Source organism: Alosa pseudoharengus, unplaced genomic scaffold (assembly GCF_046254945.1).
Source record: "Alosa pseudoharengus isolate Yale_2024_CS ecotype anadromous, Long Island Sound unplaced genomic scaffold, YU_APseudo_1.1 YU_APseudo_1.1_scf_14, whole genome shotgun sequence".
Classification (NCBI taxonomy): Eukaryota; Metazoa; Chordata; class Actinopteri; order Clupeiformes; family Clupeidae; genus Alosa; species Alosa pseudoharengus.
The window spans coordinates 38,089,059-38,113,197 of NW_027468609.1; the positions used below are offsets into that span (position 1 = coordinate 38,089,059).

At 38.7% G+C, this 24,139-nt stretch overlaps 2 protein-coding genes across 2 annotated transcripts in view; both read right to left on the bottom strand.

Moving 5' to 3' along the window:
- ric1 (RIC1 homolog, RAB6A GEF complex partner 1) overlaps nucleotides 1-24,139 on the bottom strand; it is a 132,738-nt gene that overhangs the window by 92,784 nt on the left and 15,815 nt on the right. The gene's annotated exons all lie outside the window — the stretch shown is intronic.
- LOC143122597 (uncharacterized) lies at nucleotides 990-3,064 on the bottom strand. The gene is made up of 2 exons (XM_076283388.1): nucleotides 2,084-3,064; nucleotides 990-1,867 (listed from the first exon to the last, which is right to left on the bottom strand). The coding sequence occupies exons 1-2, from the start codon at nucleotides 2,192-2,194 to the stop codon at nucleotides 1,115-1,117; spliced, it is 864 nt and encodes a 287-aa protein (XP_076139503.1). The 5' UTR covers nucleotides 2,195-3,064; the 3' UTR covers nucleotides 990-1,114.

A 24,139-nucleotide genomic window follows, 5' to 3' on the forward strand; every position in this document is an offset into this window, starting at 1 on the left:
TGTTGGTTTAGACAAACAGCACATAAAAGTCCATGGAGTCCATATACCTAGTGTAATAAATAACAATTATATAAATAACATATTTATTTTAAGAATGCGCACACACACACACACACACACACACACACACACACACCAGTGTTGCGCGGTCTGCCCGAAATTAAGCGGTCGCCCGCGGATGACCACGGTCACCCGCGGTTATGAGTCATAAACAAAATATTTTAATGATATTCGGGTCATTTGCGGGCGGGTCAGTTAAAATTAATTAAATATATATTTTCTACAAATAGGCCTACTTAAAATATCACGAGAAAGCTAGCATCAATACAGTAAAGCATCAATACAGTAAAGTCAACAGTAAAGAAGCAAGACGCGAGTTAAAATAATAAAGACACCCCTTCAGGAAAAGCGATATAGGCTATGGTTATGGTCTAGGCCTACTTCTTGCGAAGCCATTTAAAAGTATGACAGCCAAAACGGGCAGCCTGCAGGAATAAATGTTATGGCAAAGACTACACAGCCATATCTACCGGTATGTATAGGTTCGCGCATGCATAAAAGTTACCTTAGTTCGTTGTGTTTGTGACTTTAAACAGTGGATGTGCTTTAGTAAAGCTTTGTGTTTCATTCAGCATTATAAACCAGTTCTTACGCTAACGTTTTGACCAGCAATGTATCTCTCTTGCCTACCTCGCCTCACCATTTCTGTTTTCGAAAGAAAGATGTATGTCCATGGCCTTCAAATCTTATCCTAGTGTTCTTATCCTTTGTGCGTTGCGTGCGTGCTTGCGCTCTTATTCTCATTCTTTCTCCTGCGCAAACATTATGTCCTGCATGCTTACTGCGTGTAGTTCTACTGCATCAAGTTTCGTAAATAAATTAGTTTGTTTTTACAGAAATGGCCTACTGTCACACTGCATGCAGCCTATAACCAAAAGCACACATTTTGTAAATAAGCGGGTCGGATCGCGGGTCGGGTATAATTTTGTCCTAATTAATATTCGCGGTCCGAGTTGCGGTCGGGTTGATTAAAATATCGGGCGACCGCGGGCCGCTTGTGACCAAACCCGCGCAACACTGACACACACACACCATTCAACACAAGGTCAACATTTCAAACCTCATTTGCCCAGGTCTTGACCAGAGGGCCATTTTGGAAATTAGAGAGTAGACAGGCGACTGTAAAAATTTGATTAATACTTCCCGATATGGCAAGCGGGATTTTGGTTTCAAACAGTTTGTTTTCCTTCACTCTTCTGATTAGCCTCTCTACATGTACCCTCAAGCGAGCAATTGACTGCGTTTCCAGCACGTCTGCCTCTGCCATTTGGGCCCTCTGGATGACGAAGGCTGGGCGGTAAACAGTCCCAGGGGCCAGGTCGTCCACCAAGAATCCTTTGTCCACCATAATTGCGGTGTCAGGGGTAAGGAGGTTTTGGATCCCGGACTGACGGAATATTTCCTTGTCGCTCATGGAGCCCTCGAAGAGGGGCAAGATGAATGTCAGAGCTCCATGAGGGGACATACCAACCATGGCTTTAAAGGTGCAATGTGATTTATAGTGTGAAAACACTTCACTTTGTAGAACCAGGGAAGATGGTGTCTGGCACCGTAGTTCAGTGCAGTCAAGGATGACTTGTGTGTCACTGTATGCATTGAACTCTGGTGGAAGATTGTCCTTAACAGCTGCAGGAGACATCCAAAAACAGACTGAGCCCAGCAGAGTGTAGAGGAAGTTGGCCCAGGTGACGATGATGCGACTTACTGTTGTCCTGTGTATGTTAAAGCGATGAGCCAGTTCCCTCTGTGTGCAGCCAGTGGACAGGTATGTCAGGAACAAGAAGAGCTCATCTATCGCCAGCAGTTTCTAAGGGTTGGGGAGAAATATATAGATAGATACTTTACTCATCCTGAGGGACATTTTAGACATCCAGTAGCTTATATTACATACACACAAATACATACATATTTCACCCACATAAAAATTAAATCCCTCACAGATAACCATGTAGATAGATAGATAGATAGATACTTTATTGATCCCCAGGGGTACAGTATATAACCATGAGAAGTGCACACTTACAGTTGGTCTGATGACTGGGCTTTCAGTGACTGTGCTGGTGGCTCTCTTGTCTCTGCTGGTCACCCTGATCATTTTGGATGTTGCAGTACTAATTAGGCTCCAAAACGCCATCAGGTGCTTGTAAGATGGGAATCTGAAATATAGTATCCTTATCAGAAAGAGAAAACGGAGAAAATTGTAGTAGCCTAACCTTCTGTGGCGATATTAAGTCCTCAGCATTTCTTAAATTAACTTTGACATATGACAATTGTTGAAGGCTAGCACTACAGATAGCGGTCTTACCTGGTATAAAATCGTATGTCTTCAGGAGAAGAGGCAAACCGCTGCAGTCCAAATTTGGATAGATGGCATATTTTCAGTTGCTCTCGAAGTGTATCGATTTCCTGTCTGAGTTGTTCATAATGTTGCCTATCCACGCACACGGTAGGAGATGCTTCATAGTCGTGGTCCATGACCATAGGGAGGGCAATAGGCTCCGCTGCTGCTGCTGGTTCAAGGACACGCTCCGGGCTCGGTGGTCTTGCCCGTCGCTCCCAAACACCGGGTCGTTCCTTGGTTGAATGTTCCACTCAAACAACGAAGGGACAGCACCTGCTACCAAAGCACGCCTTCCTTTCTTGGATGTTACAATTTCGTGTGGCTTAAAGTGCCGACTGCAAACTTTTGTGTGCTGAGTTATCGTAAACCCCGTCCTTTGCACTTGATGAATCCACTTAGCCCGAAGACTTACGTTTTTTGGGAAGCAGTGGAAACTAAGTGAACTATTATAACTGCCTGAGGCCGAACAAAGTGGCACACAGCAGTGTTCATTTGAGCCGTTTACAATTTTCATAAATTTAGTAACGTTAGCACTCATGTTTATTGTTTTAGCGATAACAGCAACATACGCTTAACGTTACTATGTAACTTGGAGACAGACCGGAACCAGCTGTGCCGAATTTCGTACAAAGCGGAAGTTCGTTCTTCCGCTTGTGCACGTAGCCTATTAAGACTACACATCCTGTTCAACTGCTTCCTCTGCCAAAAAACTGTTTCAAAATAAAAGTCCTCACTACAATATTTCACTGTTAAACAATTTAACCCTTTAAACTACTGAACTTTTTAACAGTTCAGCCATTATAACTAGCATGTTAGCATTGTTAGCATTTTTAGCAAAACTGCTAAAAATGATTAGCTAAGTTAGCTAAGTAACATGGTTAGCATAGTTAGCATGTTAGTTAGCATAACTACTAAAAATGATTAGCTAGGTTAGCTAAGTCACATGGTTAGCATAGTTAGCATTTTAACATTGTTAGCATGTTAGTTAGCATAGTTAGCATAACTACTAAAAATGATTAGCTAAGTTAGCTAAGTCACATGGTTAGCATGTTAACATTCTTAGTATTTTAGCATAACTACTATAAATCATTAGCTAAGTTAGCTAAGTCATAGTTAGCATTGTTAACATAGGTAACAGCATTAGCATTATTAACATTTTTAAAAAACTGCTAGAAAACATTTGCTAAATTAACTAAGTTAAGTAACTTGGTTAGCATTATTATCTTTGTTAACATAGTTAACATAACTGCTAGCAAACATTAGAGCCATTCCAAGTGTCAGTTATCGTCAACTACCTAGCAAATAATTTAACCATATAAACTATCCACCTATTTAACTGTTCAGTCATTCCAACTATATTAAACCTCATCTACCTAGCAACCAATATAGTTTGTTTTTACTCTGTATGATATTTTACATCATATTTTTGCATTTTCATGCACTGTATTTCCTTCAGGAAATGCTTTTCTAGTTATCTGTTATTATTCTTCTTCCGACCAAATTTGACGTTTAATGACAACTAGAATTGCGGTTCCGAGGAACTGCAAGAGTGGGTTTGATCAGTGGCACGGAACTCGGCCTCATCCAAGGATTCCAACGGTACCTCATTTATGAAAATCGGGCACACGAATCAAAAGTTGTCTGCATTAACGCAACATCCAATAAGCTAAAACGCATAAATAACATGGTTGCTATGCTGGTTGCTATGGTGGTCGCTAGGTTGACATTACAGGGGTGGTTTCTAGGTTGTTGCTAGGGTAATTAGTTAGTTGCTAGTAAGCCATCTTAAGCTGACTGCATAAAGTGATTATTTTAAGAGATACATTTTCAAACCAGAACTGTGTATAGGTCATGGTTAAAAACGTATCAGAATCTCAGAAATAATCACGTAATGCAGCCAGTTTAAGATTTTTTAAGATGTCAGATTTTTTAAAGGCAATCAAATTTCTGCTGACTCTCTTCTGGCTGCGGTTAAAGGCCAGCGCCTCCTGAGAGGCCTGAAGGGTCAGTTCTGAGGTTGTTGGCTGCTGGAACCGAAAAAAGGACTGCATTTTCTTAAAAGACAATGTGACTGAAGTGCGGGCAAAGTTTGCACAGAAATGTACGATTTTTCCCACCCTCATCGACCTCGTCATAAAACTTGTTTAAATGATCACACGACGCCTCCTTGCTGCTTTGTTGTCTACATCAGCATTTCTCAAACTTCTTTGACCTGAGGCCCAGTCAAGGCATACTTTGGGGTCATAGGGCCCACCTACATGAACCCACCCCTTCCTCCCAACCCCTATCAAATTGTAATGAGATCACAATTATTATTTTTATACTATATTGCTATACAATGCACTTTAAAACAGTCAATGTTTAAAGTGCTAAGATTGTTCACAAAAGTTTGTGAAAGCATGCACATCAGAGTACTGCTTTACTAATGTAAAATATAATTAGGCCTACACTAGTTTCTTTGTTTTTGCATTGTTGCATGATGCTTGCATGAGAAATACTTCTCAAAACAACAGCAATTATATGGGTGCCGTTGTTTTGGGATGTTTCCCTCATGCAAGCATCATACACTGATAGAGTATATATATGCTATTTAATTACATTTCATTTGAATGCCTGAATGTAAGAATTCAGGAAACACAATACCAGCTTTTAACATGTCTGTTGTTTACTAGTTTATGTAAATCACATAACACATGAACTGTTCATACTACTGATAGCCCATTACTGTACACAATAATACTGTGCCCATTCATTAACATATATTAAACATCAGGCGTCTTGTTTACACATTTAAACCATATTTGCACTTCGAATTTCGCTTCCAAACTGTAATAACTACATCTACAAAGTCTAAAGAAGATAACCATGTAGTCTGTTCATAGATAAGATCAATTTTGACAGAACTACAGACTTCGTGAAAGTAGCCTAGTAGTCCTACATAAAAGGCTCCATATTCACTTCATTGCAAAATCGCGGTTGGTCTGTTTACACACTAAAACCATATTTACACTTCGAAATTCGCTTCCAAATTGTAGTAACTACATCTACGAAGTCTAAGGAAGATAATCACGTAGTCTGTTCATAGATAAGATACATTTTGACAGAACAACAGACTTCGTGAAAGTAGCCTAGAAGCCCTACATAAAAGGCTCCATTAACTTCATTGCAAAATCGCGGTTGGTCTGTTTACACACTAAAACCATATTTACACTTCGAAATTCGCTTCCAAATTGTAGTAACTACATCTACGAAGTCTAAGGAAGATAACCTTGTAGTCTGTTCAACGATAAGATACATTTTGACAGAACTACAGACCTCGTAAAAGTAGTACCTAAAATGAGTGTGATAAATGGCCATCACGTAGCCTAAAGCATATAGCACTAGCATATGACAACAGCAAATAGCTAACGTTTACGTTAGCCTAACTTACTTATCGTTGACGTTGACCCGACACGTTTATAAGTTAGACCATAGACTGATAAGGACGTCCATCAAAATTCCGTGTGTATCCTGTGTATCTTTCGTGCTGCTATCCTGTTGCCTTTTCCCTGTTGTTCCGGCAACAAGGTTTTTACGCGATATTTGCCACATCCCAGAGAGTTGTTGTTTGGTGGGTCAGGTGACGAGCCGTCGAATCACAGCACAGCACCCAGAATGCATTGCAACACACCGTCTAGAAGGGACTCAGCGTTAGGTCGGCTTTAAATAGCATACAGAACCTATAGTAATATAACGTTGTCTGTAAGCTCCACAGATCGTGGCAAGACAATTGAATTGATTGTGGACTTCTTGCTGGGCAACGATGAGTAACTTGACTAGTAATGCTGCGTGGATATGCATGATATCTGTATGAAAGTGTGTTTCTCAATGTAATAATCTATACAACTGTACACATGACTAAGTTCAAATGGAGCTAGCTGGGTATAGGACTGGGCTGAATGGATTGGTGAAATACTTTATTTAATTATGTTTTTAATGACCTAAATGAACATGGTTTGGCTTTAAAAAAAAGAGGAGACAGCGCTTTGCGCTGTCTCCTCTTTTTTTACATGACCTTTACACTTAGTGCTGGCAAGGCATTGAACTGGGCTGAATGGATTTGGAAAATATATATATATATTTTTTTTAATGACCTGTATCAACATGGTTTGGCTTTAAAAAAAAGATGAGACAGCGCTTCGCGCTGTCTCATCTTTTTTTACATTACCTTTACACTTAGTGCTGGCAAGGCATTGAACTGGGCTTCATTCAAGGATTCCAACGGTACCTCATTCATGAAAATCGGACATACTGGTCAAAAGTTACATGCACACACCTTCATATACATAGACAGCCCAGCCCAGCCCATTATAGCTCTGCCAGGTGGCTTAGAACTCTTCCAGGTGCAAGCTTAAGCAATTAGAGCTGTGATGTCACAATCGAAATTTGAATTCTGAACATTCCGCCATTCATTTCAATGGGCCCAAAAAACGCAGAAAAACGGGAATACCGCGAAAACGACAAGGGCCAGCGACACGAAATCAACAAGCAAGTTACACCGGTTCGGGCCTGAATTTTTGGAGTTCGAACCGCGTCGATAGCTCAAACGGTCTAGGAGCAGTAGTTCGGCCAAAAAGTGGGTGAACAGGAATAATAAATAACTAGAATTGCGGTTCCGAGGAACTGCAAGAGTGGGTTTGATCAGGGGCATGGAACTCGGCCTCATCCAAGGATTCCAACGGTACCTCATTTATGAAAATCGGACATATGGGTCAAAAGTTACATGCACACACCTTCATATACACAGACAGCCCAGCCCAGCCCATTAGAGCTCTGCCAGGTGGCTTAGAACTCTTCCAGGTGCAAGCTTAAGCAATTAGAGCTGTGATGTCACAATCGAAATTTGAATTCTGAACATTCCGCCATTCATTTCAATGGGCCCAAAAAACGCAGAAAAACGGGAATACCGCGAAAACGACAAGGGCCAGCGACACGAAATCAACAAGCAAGTTACACCGGTTCGGGCCTGAATTTTTGGAGTTCGAACCGCGTCGATAGCTCAAACGGTCTAGGAGCAGTAGTTCGGCCAAAAAGTGGGCTTATAGGAAGATATAATAATAATAATAATAAGAAAACTTAAGAAGAACAATAGTGGGCTTGCTCCGCAAGCCCACAGCATGGCTTTCAGCCATGCTGTGGTCTTGCTGGATCAAACCCACTAACTAGAATTGCGGTTCCGAGGAACTGCAAGAGTGGGTTTGATCAGGGGCATGGAACTCGGCCTCATCCAAGGATTCCAACGGTACCTCATTTATGAAAATCGGACATACGGGTCAAAAGTTACATGCACACACCTTCATATACACAGACAGCCCAGCCCAGCCCATTAGAGCTCTGCCAGGTGGCTTAGAACTCTTCCAGGTGCAAGCTTAAGCAATTAGAGCTGTGATGTCACAATCGAAATTTGAATTCTGAACATTCCGCCATTCATTTCAATGGGGCCCAAAAACGCCGAAAAACGGGAATACCGCGAAAACGACAAGGGCCAGCGACACGAAATTAACAAGCAAGTTACACCGGTTCGGGCCTGAATTTTTGGAGTTCGAACCGCATCGATAGCTCAAACGGTCTAGGAGCAGTAGTTCGGCCAAAAAGTAGGCTTATAGGAAGATATAATAACTAGAATTGCGGTTCCGAGGAACTGCAAGAGTGGGTTTGATCAGTGGCACGGAACTCGGCCTCATCCAAGGATTCCAACGGTACCTCATTTATGAAAATCGGGCACACGGATCGATCAAAAGTTGTCTGCATTAACGCAACATCCAATAAGCTAAAACGCATAAATAACATGGTTGCTATGCTGGTTGCTATGGTGGTCGCTAGGTTGACATTACAGGGGTGGTTTCTAGGTTGTTGCTAGGGTAATTAGTTAGTTGCTAGTAAGCCATCTTAAGCTGACTGCATAAAGTGATTATTTTAAGAGATACATTTTCAAACCAGAACTGTGTATAGGTCATGGTTAAAAACGTATCAGAATCTCAGAAATAATCACGTAATGCAGCCAGTTTAAGATTTTTTAAGAAGTCAGATTTTTTAAAGGCAATCAAATTTCTGCTGACTCTCTTCTGGCTGCGGTTAAAGGCCAGCGCCTCCTGAGAGGCCTGAAGGGTCAGTTCTGAGGTTGTTGGCTGCTGGAACCGAAAAAAGGACTGCATTTTCTTAAAAGACAATGTGACTGAAGTGCGGGCAAAGTTTGCACAGAAATGTACGATTTTTCCCACCCTCATCGACCTCGTCATAAAACTTGTTTAAATGATCACACGACGCCTCCTTGCTGCTTTGTTGTCTACATCAGCATTTCTCAAACTTCTTTGACCTGAGGCCCAGTCAAGGCATACTTTGGGGTCATAGGGCCCACCTACATGAACCCACCCCCTCCTCCCAACCCCTATCAAATTGTAATGATATCACAATTATTATTTTTATACTATATTGCCTACATGCACTTCAAAACAGTCAATGTTTAAAGTGCTAAGATTGTTTACAAAAGTTTGTGAAAGCATGCACATCAGAGTACTGCTTTACTAATGTAAAATATAATTAGGCCTACACTAGTTTCATTGTTTTTGCATTGTTGCATGATTGATATGCTATTTAATTACATTTCATTTGAATGCCTGAATGTAAGAATTCAGGAAACACAATACCAGCTTTTAACATTTCTGTTGTTAGTTTATGTAAATCACATAACACATGAACTGTTTACATACTACTGATAGCCCATTACTGTACACAATAATACTGTGCCCATTCATTAACATATATTAAACATCAGGCGTCTTGTTTACACATTTAAACCATATTTGCACTTTGAATTTCGCTTCCAAACTGTAATAACTACATCTACAAAGTCTAAAGAAGATAACCATGTAGTCTGTTCATAGATAAGATCAATTTTGACAGAACTACAGACTTCGTGAAAGTAGCCTAGTAGTCCTACATAAAAGGCTCCATATTCACTTCATTGCAAAATCGCGGTTGGTCTGTTTACACACTAAAACCATATTTACACTTCGAAATTCGCTTCCAAATTGTAGTAACTACATCTATGAAGTCTAAGGAAGATAATCATGTAGTCTGTTCATAGATAAGATCAATTTTGACAGAACTACAGACTTCGTGAAAGTAGCCTAGAAGCCCTACATAAAAGGCTCCATTAACTTCATTGCAAAATCGCGGTTGGTCTGTTTACACACTAAAACCATATTTACACTTCGAAATTCGCTTCCAAATTGTAGTAACTACATCTACGAAGTCTAAGGAAGATAACCTTGTAGTCTGTTCAACGATAAGATACATTTTGACAGAACTACAGACCTCGTAAAAGTAGTACCTAAAATTAGTGTGATAAATAGCCATCACGTAGCCTAAAGCATAGAAGCTATAGCACTAGCATATGACAACAGCAAATAGCTAACGTTTACGTTAGCCTAACTTACTTATCGTTGACGTTGACCCGACACGTTTATAAGTTAGACCATAGACTGATAAGGACGTCCATCAAAATTCCGTGTGTATCCTGTGTATCTTTCGTGCTGCTATCCTGTTGCCTTTTCCCTGTTGTTCCGGCAACAAGGTTTTTACGCGATATTTGCCACATCCTAGAGAGTTGTTGTTTGGTGGGTCAGGTGACGAGCCGTCGAATCACAGCACAGCACCCAGAATGCATTGCAACACACCGTCTAGAAGGGACTCAGCGTTAGGTGGGCTTTAAATAGCATACAGAACCTATAGTAATATAACGTCTGTAAGCTCCCCAGATCGTGGCAAGACAATAGAATTGATTGTGGACTTCTTGCTGGGCAACGATGAGTAACTTGATTAGTAATGCTGCGTGGATATGCATGATATCTGTATGTAAGTGTGTTTCTCAATGTAATAATCTATATAACTGTACACATGACTAAGTTCAAATGGAGCTAGCTGGGTATAGGACTGGGCTGAATGGATTGGTGAAATACTTTATTTATTTATTTTTTTAATGACCTATATGAACATGGTTTGGCTTGACCTTTACACTTAGTGCTGGCAAGGCATTGAACTGGGCTGAATGGATTTGGAAAATATATATATATATTTTTTAATGACCTGTATCAACATGGTTTGGCTTTAAATTACCTTTACACTTAGTGCTGGCAAATCATTGAACTGGGCTTCATTCAAGGATTCCAACGGTACCTCATTCATGAAAATCGGACATACGGGTCAAAAGTTACATGCACACACCTTCATATACACAGACAGCCCAGCCCAGCCCATTAGAGCTCTGCCAGGAGGCTTAGAACTCTTCCAGGTGCAAGCTTAAGCAATTAGAGCTGTGATGTCACAATCGAATTAGAATCCTTGAACATTCCGCCATTCATTTCAATGGGGCCGAAAAACGCAGAAAAACGGGAATACCGCGAAAACGACAAGGGCCAGCGACACGAAATTAACAAGCAAGTTACACCGGTTCGGGCCTGAATTTTTGGAGTTCGAACCGCGTTGATAGCTCAAACGGTCTAGGAGCAGTAGTTCGGCCAAAAAGTGGGTGAAAAGGAATAATAAATAAACTAGAATTGCGGTTCCGAGGAACTGCAAGAGTGGGTTTGATCAGGGGCATGGAACTCGGCCTCATCCAAGGATTCCAACGGTACCTCATTTATGAAAATCGGACATACGGGTCAAAAGTTACATGCACACACCTTCATATACACAGACAGCCCAGCCCAGCCCATTAGAGCTCTGCCAGGTGGCTTAGAACTCTTCCAGGTGCAAGCTTAAGCAATTAGAGCTGTGATGTCACAATCGAAATTTGAATTCTGAACATTCCGCCATTCATTTCAATGGGCCCAAAAAACGCAGAAAAACGGGAATACCGCGAAAACGACAAGGGCCAGCGACACGAAATCAACAAGCAAGTTACACCGGTTCGGGCCTGAATTTTTGGAGTTCGAACCGCGTCGATAGCTCAAACGGTCTAGGAGCAGTAGTTCGGCCAAAAAGTGGGCTTATAGGAAGATATAATAATAATAATAATAAGAAAACTTAAGAAGAACAATAGTGGGCTTGCTCCGCAAGCCCACAGCATGGCTTTCAGCCATGCTGTGGTCTTGCTGGATCAAACCCACTAATAAATAAAGTAAACTTAAGAAGAACAATAGTGGGCTTGCTCCGCAAGCCCACAGCATGGCGAAGCCATGGGTTTCTTGCTGGATCAAACCCACTAATAAGAAAACTTAAGAAGAACAATAGTGGTCTTGCTGGATCAAACCCACTAATAATAAGAAAACTTAAGAAGAACAATAGTGGGCTTGCTGGATCAAACCCACTAATAAAGAAAACTTAAGAAGAACAATAGTGGGCTTGCTCCGCTTTCAGCCATGCTGTGGGCTTGCTGGATCAAACCCACTAATAAAGAAATAAAGAAAACTTAAGAAGAACAATAGTGGGCTTGCTGGATCAAACCCACTAATAAAGAAATAAAGAAAACTTAAGAAGAACAATAGTGGGCTTGCTCCGCAAGCCCACAGCATGGCTGAGCTGTGGTCTTGCTGGATCAAACCCACTAATAATAAGAAAACTTAAGAAGAACAATAGTGGGCTTGCTCCGCAAGCCATCAAACCCACTAATAAAGTAAACTTAAGAAGAACAATAGTGGGCTTGCTCCGCCATTTCAGCCATGCTGTGGGCTTGCTGGATCAAACCCACTAATAAAACCACTGAACCGTTTGACGTCATTCAAACACTCCTACAAAGGTCTTGTATAGGACAATTGTACAATGAAATTTTTACATTTGAGAACTTTATACTTTTTTAAATATTTACGATAAAAGAGCAATAAATTCCCATTGACTTAACATTGACCGCCTTGGCGGCAACTTTTAGCATTATGACGTGACCTACAGCTGAAAGCAATTATCAACAGCTGAACGCGAGCTGCCACTGGAGCTGTGAATCTTCTGAAAGTCTTCGCCTGCTGTACCGTGGTCACTTTATTTGCTCGAGGCACATTTCTCTAATTACAGACAAGGTAAGTGTTTCAGTTTTTGGTATTTGAGTCATTTATGTCGTCAAACATTATGTAACGTTAGCGTTATATGTATGAAATGATTGGTCACAAAAACTTTAGTGAAATAGTTGAAGTTAGCACCTTGCTATGTTGATATGTATTATGTAAGGAAACCCACTGTTAATCAACGTTAATATGTCGTCAATTTTACAGTGACCTACATGTATTAGCTGTAGGTTTCGATAGCTAACGACAATGTAGGCCTACTCTACTTTTTTTTAATTGTCCTAGAATTGTTGAGAGAATTGTTTAAAAAGCTTAAACTGTTTACCATGTTAGTCGTTAGGTTATAATGTGTCAGCCTAATGTAATGTAACAACTTCACTTAAATACCTTAGTTGTATTGAACAATTGTACAATTGCAGACATTCCTTGTTTTGGTATAACTGTTAAACGTGTTTGCTTTTGCCTTTTAGGTTCCAGACCAGACCAGACCAGTGGTGATGACCGTGTATGACATTACGTGTGTGCCTGTCTGTGTGCACACCTGTCAACCATACATCTCTGACAATGTTGCTAGCAACATACCTACTAACATACATTCTTACAAACACGTGACCATATCTCAACATATCTGTGCACATACCATTTAACCATACTGAGACTTATCTGAGATCTACACTGAGACATTCTGAGAAATATATTGTTGTGTGAGGACTATACTATATGGAACATGTATACCTGTGAAATCATATTTGTCAACCATTCATACCTTTGAATCATACCTGTGCTGTAACATCTGTAAAACATAGCTGTGCTGTTAGACCTCTCTTTTTAGACCTGAGCTGTGCTGTGTGAAAAATAAGATTCTAACCTAAGTTCTGTCTAAAACTGATCATCTGAAGGGCTGACTCTTTTATTCTTCAGTGTATATATCACCATCTGAGGCTTCTAGCTGTTGCTGCCAGTTCAGAGTTACCACTGATAAATAGATCTGTCTTAGGATAATATGATTGGCATTATCAAGTTCTGTATGTATATATATATATATATATATATATATATATATTATACACACAACTGTGATTTTTACTTCAAGCTTACATTGGTAAGTGTTCATTAGTGTATTCTGAGTATCATTCTGCTGTATTAAAACAAAGAATGTTGATCAATATTGAATTGACCATTTATTTTTACTGACTGTCATATACTCTAAGCCAGCCATCACCAAATGGCGGACCGCGGTCTGAGTCCGGACCGTGACGTGATCCTATCCGGACCCAGACCATAATAGCCTAATTTAGATTTTCACGTAAGATTTCAAAGCTGTGCTAAATGTTTCGTTGGTTAGGATAACAGCATTTACTTCAGGAGCTTCAGGAACCATCATTTCGCTTGCTGCTACTCAGCCAGTGAAATCTGTGAATTCTGATAAAGTCGAGTCAGTGAGTAAAGTAGTAGCTACTATGGACAAGAGACTGATAGCCTGAAACGAGCGAGGAGAGGAGACGGGACGAGAAACAATCAGATGGATATCTAAGTTAACGATAAGTAAGTTATTTTCAAATCATCGATTGCTCAAAGAGGAGAGAGCGAGAAGAGAGCTTTATATGACGATACGGGGGCAATACCACGCAAAACTGTCACGTCCGTAACGCCAACTAAATATGGATGTGACAGTTTTGCGCGGAATTGCCCTGGACCTCTTCTATATTCTGAGACAGGCAATTTTAAGCGCCAATTTAAAGCACCTCTACTAGACAAAGCATATATTTTGAGCAAGCATAGGGTAGGCTAGGCCCATTCAACAGTGAACTGAGACCACAGAATATTTTACGATTTAAGAAGGCAATATGATTGATCCACCACAATCTAGTTAAGCCTACATGCATTCACTGCCCAACAACGTGATATTCCTGGGTTTCAGGGATTTCGGGTCAACATAAAAAAAAACTAAAAAAAAAAAATTAAACTTGCTGATTAATGGGTTCAAGGAACCAGCTGTGGAATATCCATCCTTGTCTCAGCTCAAATTTTATTTTAAGTTCACGTTAAGATCTTAAAAATAGCCAAGGCTACTCAAGTTTTTCTCCCCAATTAGGCTACTCTTATCTTGCCTTATTTCTCCTCATTTCGAATGTTGCCTTTTAGGCTACTTATTTTATTTCACATTAAACATTAGGCCTAGGCTTACACTCTTCTATTTCTTGAATTTCCCCTTGGGGATCAATAAAGTATCTATCTATCTATCTATCTATCTATCTATCTACAACTAGGCTCCATCCATCCATCCTAATATTATACATACATACTGTACATATACATAGCCTAAACACGCACGTTAAACATTATGATGCTCCGGACCTTTGCTTGAGGAAATGTTCCGTAACTGGACCTCGCTGAAGATGAATTGAATACCCCTGCTCTAAGCTAACATCTAACCAAGTAATTGGTTTTCAAGAATACTTTAAGACTGTGTAATCTGAATAATCATACTGTAAGTAGGCTAATATAATGTTATACACAGCAGCTTTTTTGCATTTACATGCAATGGTAATTCCCTGGAATTGCATTTTCTAGTTTATGATATATTATTCATTCACAAAGAAAATTGGTGTCCTTAAAGGTTGGATTTTTCCTCATTTTTTTAATTAAGGCATTAAGATCAAGATTTTTTTATTCCTCTTTTTATTCAACTTTAGCATGGGGTTGTATGTTGTAACTTATGCAACCCACTGTATCTGGCAATATAAGAACCATGATGGTGGGATACTCTATGGCTATGCAATTTACAAAAATGTACAGTATGTACTGACATAATTAGTTTACATTAGAATACATTATAATTTCGCCCCAAAGTTGGAGACCATGTAGAAATTTCCCTACGTTTCTGCTTGCACCTGTTCCCCGTTATTGTCTTGTTGGTCTCGTCCAGTCCTCTGTATTTCTGGTAATTAGTCTGTATTTCTACCCCCCTGTTCCTCGGTCCTTTGTCAGTTCGTCTCCTTGGAGTCCTGTAGGTTTGTACGTTTGGAAGTTTGTAGTTTAAAAACTAGACTTCATTTCCGGCGGGAACTGCCCTGGTCCGGTCACGAACGTGAGCAGACAGTGACATACGCTATGCTGAACCTGGCTTGATCCAAGCATCCTAACAGTGCCTTTCAGTGTTGGAGCAGTGGCAATACCTCAAAAGCTCTATTCAAATATTTGCCTTGCGGGGTGAATGCGGTTCGTTGGATTTTACCTGTGGCCTGCCTTCGAATTTAGCTTCTATGACTACGATGAAATCAATAAAATAAAACAACAGCAGTGATTGGCTGCAAAAAAAAATAATGTCACGCGTCTTGCACCTCTCAAACTGCACTGCAAAAAATGAATTCTAACCAAGTGTTATTGATCTTATATTAAGATTAAAAAATCTATTTGGTATTGTTTTTAGTATGAAAAGACTAACCTAGCCCCCTCTCAAATTGACTTAATTTAAGAAGACTTTAACTTATTTTAAGGAGTCTTATCAAGACAAATTTGCTCAACGCACTGGCAGACAAATTTGCTTGTTTTTAGGACAAATTTGCTTAATGCACTGGCAGACAAATTTGCTTGTTTTCAAGATGAGATGTCTTAAAATAAGTCCATTTCTTTTTAAATTAAGTCAAATGATTTTACAAGAAAGGGCTAGGTAAGTCTCTTTATACTGAAAACAATGCCAACTAGTTTTTTTTATCTTGATATAAGATTAATAACACTTGGTTAGATTTTGTTAGATTAGCAGCTTTTGCAGTGTGGGCTATTAGGTAACCTAGAGAAACATTTTTAATTATGAAATATGACTAAGGCATTAAAATGCTGCTTGTTTGTCAGGATACTTTTTCACTGATTTATTTTAAAAATATGAGCTATGAGTGTGAATGTTATATATTCCATCCCCTAATTCTGTTTTACTGGTTTATTTGACAAATAATTTATATGGATTTGCTCTATAAAGACCTAATGTCTGTTTGGGATTGTTTTGAGAGCCTATTGATGTATCTCAGAATAAAGGAATGTCCACAACATTAGTGATGTTTTTTTTTTGTGTGTGAATGTATTTTATTGAATGTAGCTGGATACTCATGAACGCATGTCTCTAATAGCCACAATAGGAGTAATTTTAGCAACACTGTATTTTGTGTGGCCCATAACGACTCAGTGGATCATGAAAACGTGCCAAAATTCACATTCCTTGCTTGTTGTTGGTACATTAATCCCATTCAGATTGCCCCTTATCTGTGATGTAAGAGTTCAGTATAGGTTTAAGGTCTGGGGCAGGGATATGACATTCTGTGACTTCTTCATTGAGGGCTTGCTTAGCAGCACTGTCCGCTTTCTCATTTCCAGCAACCAGCAACATGTTTCAAAAAAAGTTGGGATGGGGGTAACAAAATGCTGGAAAAGTTGTGTAATGATAAAGAAAATAAAAGGAAGAATGTTTCACAACTAATTAGGGTAACTGGCAACACGATTGGGTATGAAAAAGAGCATCCCAGAGAGGCAGGGTCTCTTAGAAGTAAAGATGAAGTGGTATTCAGCACTCTGTGTAAACCTGTGTGCACAAATGATGAAACAATGTCATTTTAATGCTTCTTAACATGAAATTGTGACGTATTTAGGGAGTTCATCATCTACAGGACATAATATTTTTAAAACATTCAGAGAATCCAGAGAAATCTTTGCAAACAGGGGAAATAGCTGAAAAACAAATTGGATGGCCGTGGTCTTTTGGACCTCAGATGGCATTGCATCAGACCTGTCTCCAGACCTGTTATTGTATCGGCTCAGGAAAATCTCTAATAACCATTGTCTATGTGCCCAGTTTGATACTCAATTCAAAAACTGCAACCAAAATGTAACAGCTAAAATTGTATTGAGACATGATACAGAAAATACCACCCTCTTGTCTGGGCCTGAGCTTGTTTAAAATGGACAGGTAATGTGGAAAAAGGTCCTGTGGTTAGACCAATCAAAGTTTGCCATTCTTTTTGGAAATCATGGACTCATCTGGGCTAAAGAGGAGAGGGTCTATCCAAGTATCCAACCTATCCAACTTTTTTTAGTGCTCAGTTCGAAACCCAACATCTATGACGGTGTGGAGGAGCATCAATGCCTACAGCATGGGCATCTTGCACATTTGCAAAGCACAATCAATTCTGAATGATGTATACAGGTTTTGAGCAACATTTATTGCCATCCAGGCAATGTCTTTTCCAGGGACGACCTTGAATATTTCAGGAAAACAATGGCAAAAGGAATTCTGCACATATTTAAATAGTATTTCTCCATAGAGGAAGAGTCCAGGTGCTAAGATGGCCTGTCTGCAGTCCAGATTTGTCAAATTAGGTGCATAATGGAATGAAAAGCATGATTAAGAAAACCCCATACTGCTGAGCGACTGAAATCCTATATCGGGGAGTACTAATGGGACAACATTTTATTATCAAAACCAGGGTAGGAATTTCACGGCGGCCACGACGGCCATGGCCGTCGTAGCCCCTTGCATTGGCCGTGAGGCCCCTTTGAAAATCAGAGGTTTACAGGCCACGGTGGCCTTGGTGCCCCCTTCTTTCAATATTCTGCTTTGCGTCCTACTAATAGCGATTTTGCCTGTGGCCTGTCAAAATAATCTTAGCATTCACAGCGCAAATTAATTTAGTCTTTAACGCCGTGGAGAAAGTGACAGCGCAAGAAAGTGCGTCCAAATTCACCCATTCTCAGTTAAACTACTCGCGAAGTAGCCTATTCATCACACAGACATCACAAGTATCACATGAAAGAGCTTTTTCTCAGCTTTTAAACGATGTTAGCCGATAATTGCTGTGTTGAACGGTTCGCGAGAAAAGTAAATAATATAATTCAATTTAATCATACATTCTACTGAAGGTTTTGCGTCCCATGATCTCCCTACCCATTCATCTCGGTGGAATACTTTATGAACCCTTCTTTTAACACATGACAAACTATATATCATAATAAACAGGATACCTTACCGAACGCAAAGGTGTAAAACAGTCCCCTGTACAGTAAGCCGTTCCAGAGTAATCCAGTTTTGAATTTGTAGTTAAGTTCGACATACATGGATGTCTCCAAATTTGGGCTTTAAGTTTTACAATGTGTTTAAATTGTTCCACATGATTTCATAACGGCCAAATACAAAACAAATGTTACACATATCGCCTAGATATTGGTAAATCAGAGGACAGTTGACTAAGAGTTTGTGAAAGTAGCCTTAATGATCACAAAATGCTAAGCATGCATCCAGGCTATTTGAGTTTCTTAAAGCTGAGCTGTGCTTAAATTGTTCAATACATGATTTCATAACAGGCCAAATATAAAATAAATGTTATATATAGCCTAGATATCTGTAAATATTAGATGATCAGATGATTTACAGTTCTATGTAATATGTCATGTTTCATGTTTTTGTAATGTTTCATGCAGTGATGCAGGTCTACTGCAGTGAATAGGCTAAACTTTGATCATTTTTATAGCCTACTACTGTATAGTTAACTTTGGCCTTGGTGCCCTGACATGTGGCCTTTGTGCCCCCCACCAAATATGCCCAACTGAAGGCCAAGTGGCCTTGCCCCCAGAATGGTGAAATTCCAAGCCTGATCAAAACTGTAGCAAATGGTCTCCTCAGTTCCTAAACATCTACAGAATTTTGTTAAATGAAGAGGTGAAGCAGCACAGTGGTAAACATGCTCCCGTCCCAACTTTTTTTGAAACATGTTGCTGGCATCAAATACAAAATTAACATATACTTTCCATGAAATAGTCCAAATTTTCATTTTCAACATTTGATATGTTGTCTATGTCTTTTTTGCTGCTAAATATGGGTTTACTTGTATATTATGAGATTCTGTTTTTATTTGCATTTTACACAATGTCCCAACTTTTTCTGTTTTGGGGTTGTACTTATTGTATGAGGTAACTGCTAATACACTGCACATATTTATATTTAGCCTAGCCCTTAGTTATGCCTACAATGCAAAATTGTTCCCTCGCGAGGACTCCTAACTCACTAAGACCGATTCACAAACAATTTTTTGTGGTGGCATTTCATGTCGCAATGTTTTGAAATGCGTCTACAGGAGCTTCCAATCGCGAGGGAACAATTTTGCATTGTAGGCATAACTAAGGGATGCAGTAACACCACCAACAACCAAAACTAGCCTACTCATTGTCAACATGTACATTAAATGTAACGTTTCATTGTAAATCAAATTAAAATGTTCTCCTCTTTGCAAACGTAGGCATAGGCAAATGGTGACAGATTAATTTAATAATGTTGCTGCGTGAATCACGGTAAGCGTGAATGAAGTGGCCACTTCTTAATGGGACTCACTGTATGGAAGTAGGCTAAGTAAAATGGAGATGCTTCAGATAAGATAAGGTTAGCTACAGTATGCCCGCTTGACAAGGCAGAGATAGAACTGGCTTTTGGCCATAGCAACCATCCATTTAGAACGACTGGCCTTCATAGCAACCAAAGATCTTAGCTGTGATTCATGTACAGTATGCATGCAATGTGATGCAAAGTATAGAAAGGTGATGAAATATACAGAGACAGGTCAAGAAATATAGTGCAATGTAGACAGTAGTATACAGTTGATTTACAGAAGGTGGTTTAGAGTAATATGAATTAAATATAAATATGTGCAGTGTATTAGCAGTTACCTTATACAATAAGTAGAATAATGTATGTAGATGTTAGCAGTAACATTATAATAGTAGAAATAATAATATAGATATATGCAGTGTATTAACAGAATATAATAAAACAGAATAAATATGGATATTCAATATGACAAATATATGGGTCAGTGACATATAAGGGTTGGTAAGATGAGAAAATTAAAAATATGTTTAAACCTTTAAAACAAAACATGCCTGAGACTTGCTAAAGTGTATACTTTGTATTTCTGTTGCTCAACTTTCAAAGAAAAGCACAAGTCCAACTTCTCCAAAGTTGACGCCAACGCCGATTCAAACGACCGCTCTTCGTTCGCCATAGCCACCTTCCTTGTTGTTCACCGTCGCAGGACTGTCGTTATCCTGTTAAGCCCGTCTTAAGACAAAATAGAGCGCTGTGATTGGATGAGGTCCACGGCGTCAGCCAATAGAAATCCCTATGGTTTGATACTAGACGTACAGGCTGAGCAAATTAATTTGCTGCCGCTAGGGTGCGTCTAGATTTCTAGGCTAACTAACAACCTGTTAAATTGTCAAATGGTGTAACCACAAAAATGACAAATATCTAATATGTCACACCTCCTAGAGTTCATGCAATTGCTCTCATGAAATTATTAGTTTATTTTGTAATATACTATGAGAATATGTTTTATTATATTTATTTCAAAATTTACATTTAATGGGTTTTTCATTGTACTGAGCAAGACCATATGCTATAAACATCTTGTTTTATGTCTATTCTTTGACCATTTGAGTACAAATGGTTTAAACAACCATTATTACAGTGAAGTAGAGTATTAAATCATTATCCATATTAACTTTTTTTTGTACATTATTAGTCTTTTAGACAAAATACTGGTTACACCAATTGGCATAAATCAGTTACACCAATTGACCATAAAACGTTTATAGCAATAGGTCAAGAAATTGACACAGAAAATAGGCATCAAGGTAAGGTAAACTGAGTTGGATATTTTGATATGTATTCATGTCATTCATCATATTCCATATCAAATATCATTTCAGAACATCAATGAGGAAACTTGTGTTCTATTTGATTTCAGATCAGTTCTCATACAATTTCAGTCTATACCCATTATTTTCAAAGAGAGTGAGATAAAGGGCCCTATTTTCGCGATGCAAAACCTGGCGCAAAGCGTATTATTATTCTGACGCTTATTCTGACGTTTTTTCCTATCTTACATCTACAATCTTTTATTAAATAATGCGCCCAGGGGTGTGGAAATTACCGACATAAGGTGTGGTCTGGCACATGATGGCACAAGTAAAGTCTGGTCTATAGCGAAAGGCGCATATGAAACACAACTGAAGACGCACTGTCACGAGATGTAAGCAGCAATTCCTCTGTAGAATAAATTTATTATAGGTTATTTATTCAGTCATTCGAACATTATAGGGGGAAGTGTTGCTTTTTTCAGGCTATGTTTTTGTAACCCATTGTCAGTCAATAGTGAAAGTAATTATCTGTGTATAACTGTTTTGTTGTTGACTATGACACCACGGTGAAGTTAGTTTCACTTTGCCTAATGCCTATAGTTCAATTAATAGACAAGTGCAGATGTATGTAGCCTATACTCTGCTAGGTTTTAGTAAAGAATGGCTTAGTGTAATACCTTTTCCATACGGTCTTGCGTACAAGCAGATTCCTTCAAATATACCGCTGACTATCAAAATACTGATGTGCTGTTTGATGTTGCCCTGCTTGCTGTTAAAGGGAATAACAGATGTCCTCCTCATTGGTTTAAAGGATGTTAAGCCCAAAACACACCCATGACTGATTAAGAAACATAAGAACCACCTTTTTGCACCAGGCACCTGACGTTTGATAACAAAACCACTCCAAATGTGGACTGGACAAACCCCTAAATGTATAATATTCGCTAGTGACCATGCATTTTAGATTGCTAAAATAGGGCCCAAAGTGTGTGTGAGAGAGAATAAGAGTGAGTGAAAGAGTGGGTATGATCATTTCTTAACAACCAACCAACAGCAGGATCTGCGTTCACTTGCACTCTGTGGCGAGACAAGTTTTCCTTGCTTAGTGGCATCCATTGGGGGACAAGAGGTACATTTTATATATAATAAATGTATTTATATTACTTATTTATAATTTGAACATACTGTTTACATACATCATGATAAAATATTAAAAATAATTATGGAAGTTTAAATTTAAAATGAAAAGCTTTGACATTTCAAAAATCGCTTAAATTACAATCTAATTAAACCCTTTTAAAGCTATTGTTCATGCTAAACAGTTAGTCACTATTTAAATAATAAAAATAATATAATTGGCACCTAAAATTACATACTCTTGGCCCTGAATCTGATCAAACTGGTCTCAAACAGAAAAGAGTCAAATGGTGTAACCGGTTACACCATTTGACATTTCTATTTAAAAGCAAAATTTGCAGGCATTATTATGGACAACTATGTACACACAGTTTTTACATTAAATGGAATATTTTATGATGATTATTATTATTATTATTATTATTATTATAAACATTTTCAAAAGGTCATACCATTTGACATGTAACCTAAGCTTGCCTGGCCATGGCCTAAAAACACTATTATGTTACTTTAAGAGAGATGCTAACCTTGACTCATAGCAGTTGGGGTCTTGAAGGGTCCTTCTCTATGACATAGTTTCCTGTCACATGATCCTCTGGCATAATACATACAAAATTGCCCCTTAAATGGTGGTTACACCACTTGACATTTTAAGTGGTTGATGTGACAGACACCATTCCCCATATTAATTAAAACATTCAGAACAATGGGGTTTCATTACTTGTATTACTGTAAATATAGAAAAGTTCTTCTGCAAGATCATGCCAGATTATTTTAGAAGGGATTTTGGAGAAAATGTAAAAAAATTTTAGCAAGTGTAATTATTTGGTTCATGTTTTTGTGGTTACACCGTGTTGACAATTTTACCCAAATTCAGTTAATACTCTTTCAAAATTAAATAAATCCAAAACTTTAAGATTAGGGTTTGATGAAAATTATATTTGAAAATAATTTGTCAAATTATTTTTACATTTTAACAATTGTAAATGTATGTAACCCATATAGGCTACACAAAAAAATGAACGTCACGTCATTGACCCATATAACAGATATGTACATAATATACAGCTATGTGCAGTGTGGTAACAGTGTCATTGTAGTGCAGAAACAACATTATAAGAGTAGTAAGAATAAGTGTATGTGCAGGATGAATAGTATGAAGATCAGTAGAATAACTATTTATAAATGTAATTACAGTAGGCCTATGTACATTTGTAAATAAATAGAAAACTATGGGTGAGAGGGATAAATTAATTTTATTTAATCGTAAAAGTAAATTGCATTAAATTAAATTGCAATTAAAAATCTTTCCAGTAGGCTTTAATGTCACGCAAAAAGTACAACCAAAGCTGAGCTTGATCAACTAGAACGTCTAAAGAACCAGAACTTGAGTGTAGTTTTTTGCTGGGTCCCAGGCCATGTTGGTCTGAGGGGAAATGAGAAAGCGGACAGTGCTGCTAAGCAAGCCCTCAATGAAGAAGTCACAGAATGTCAAATCCCTCCCCCAGACCTTAAACCTATACTGAACTCTAACATCATAGATAAGTGGCAATCTGAATGGGATTAATGTACCAACAACAAGCAAGGAATGTGAATTTTGGCATGTTTTCATGATCCACTGGGTTGTTATAGGCCACACAAAATACGGAGTTGCTAAAATTACTCCTATTGTGGCTATTAGAGACATGCGTTCATGAGTATCCAGCTACATTTAATAAGTTAAGTAAAATACATTCACACACACAAAAAAACATCACTAATGTTGTGGACATTCCTTTATTCTGAGATACATCAATAGGCTCTCAAAACAATCCCAAACAGACATAAGGTCTTTATAGAGCAAATCCATATAGATTATTTGTCAAATAAACCAGTAAAACAGAAT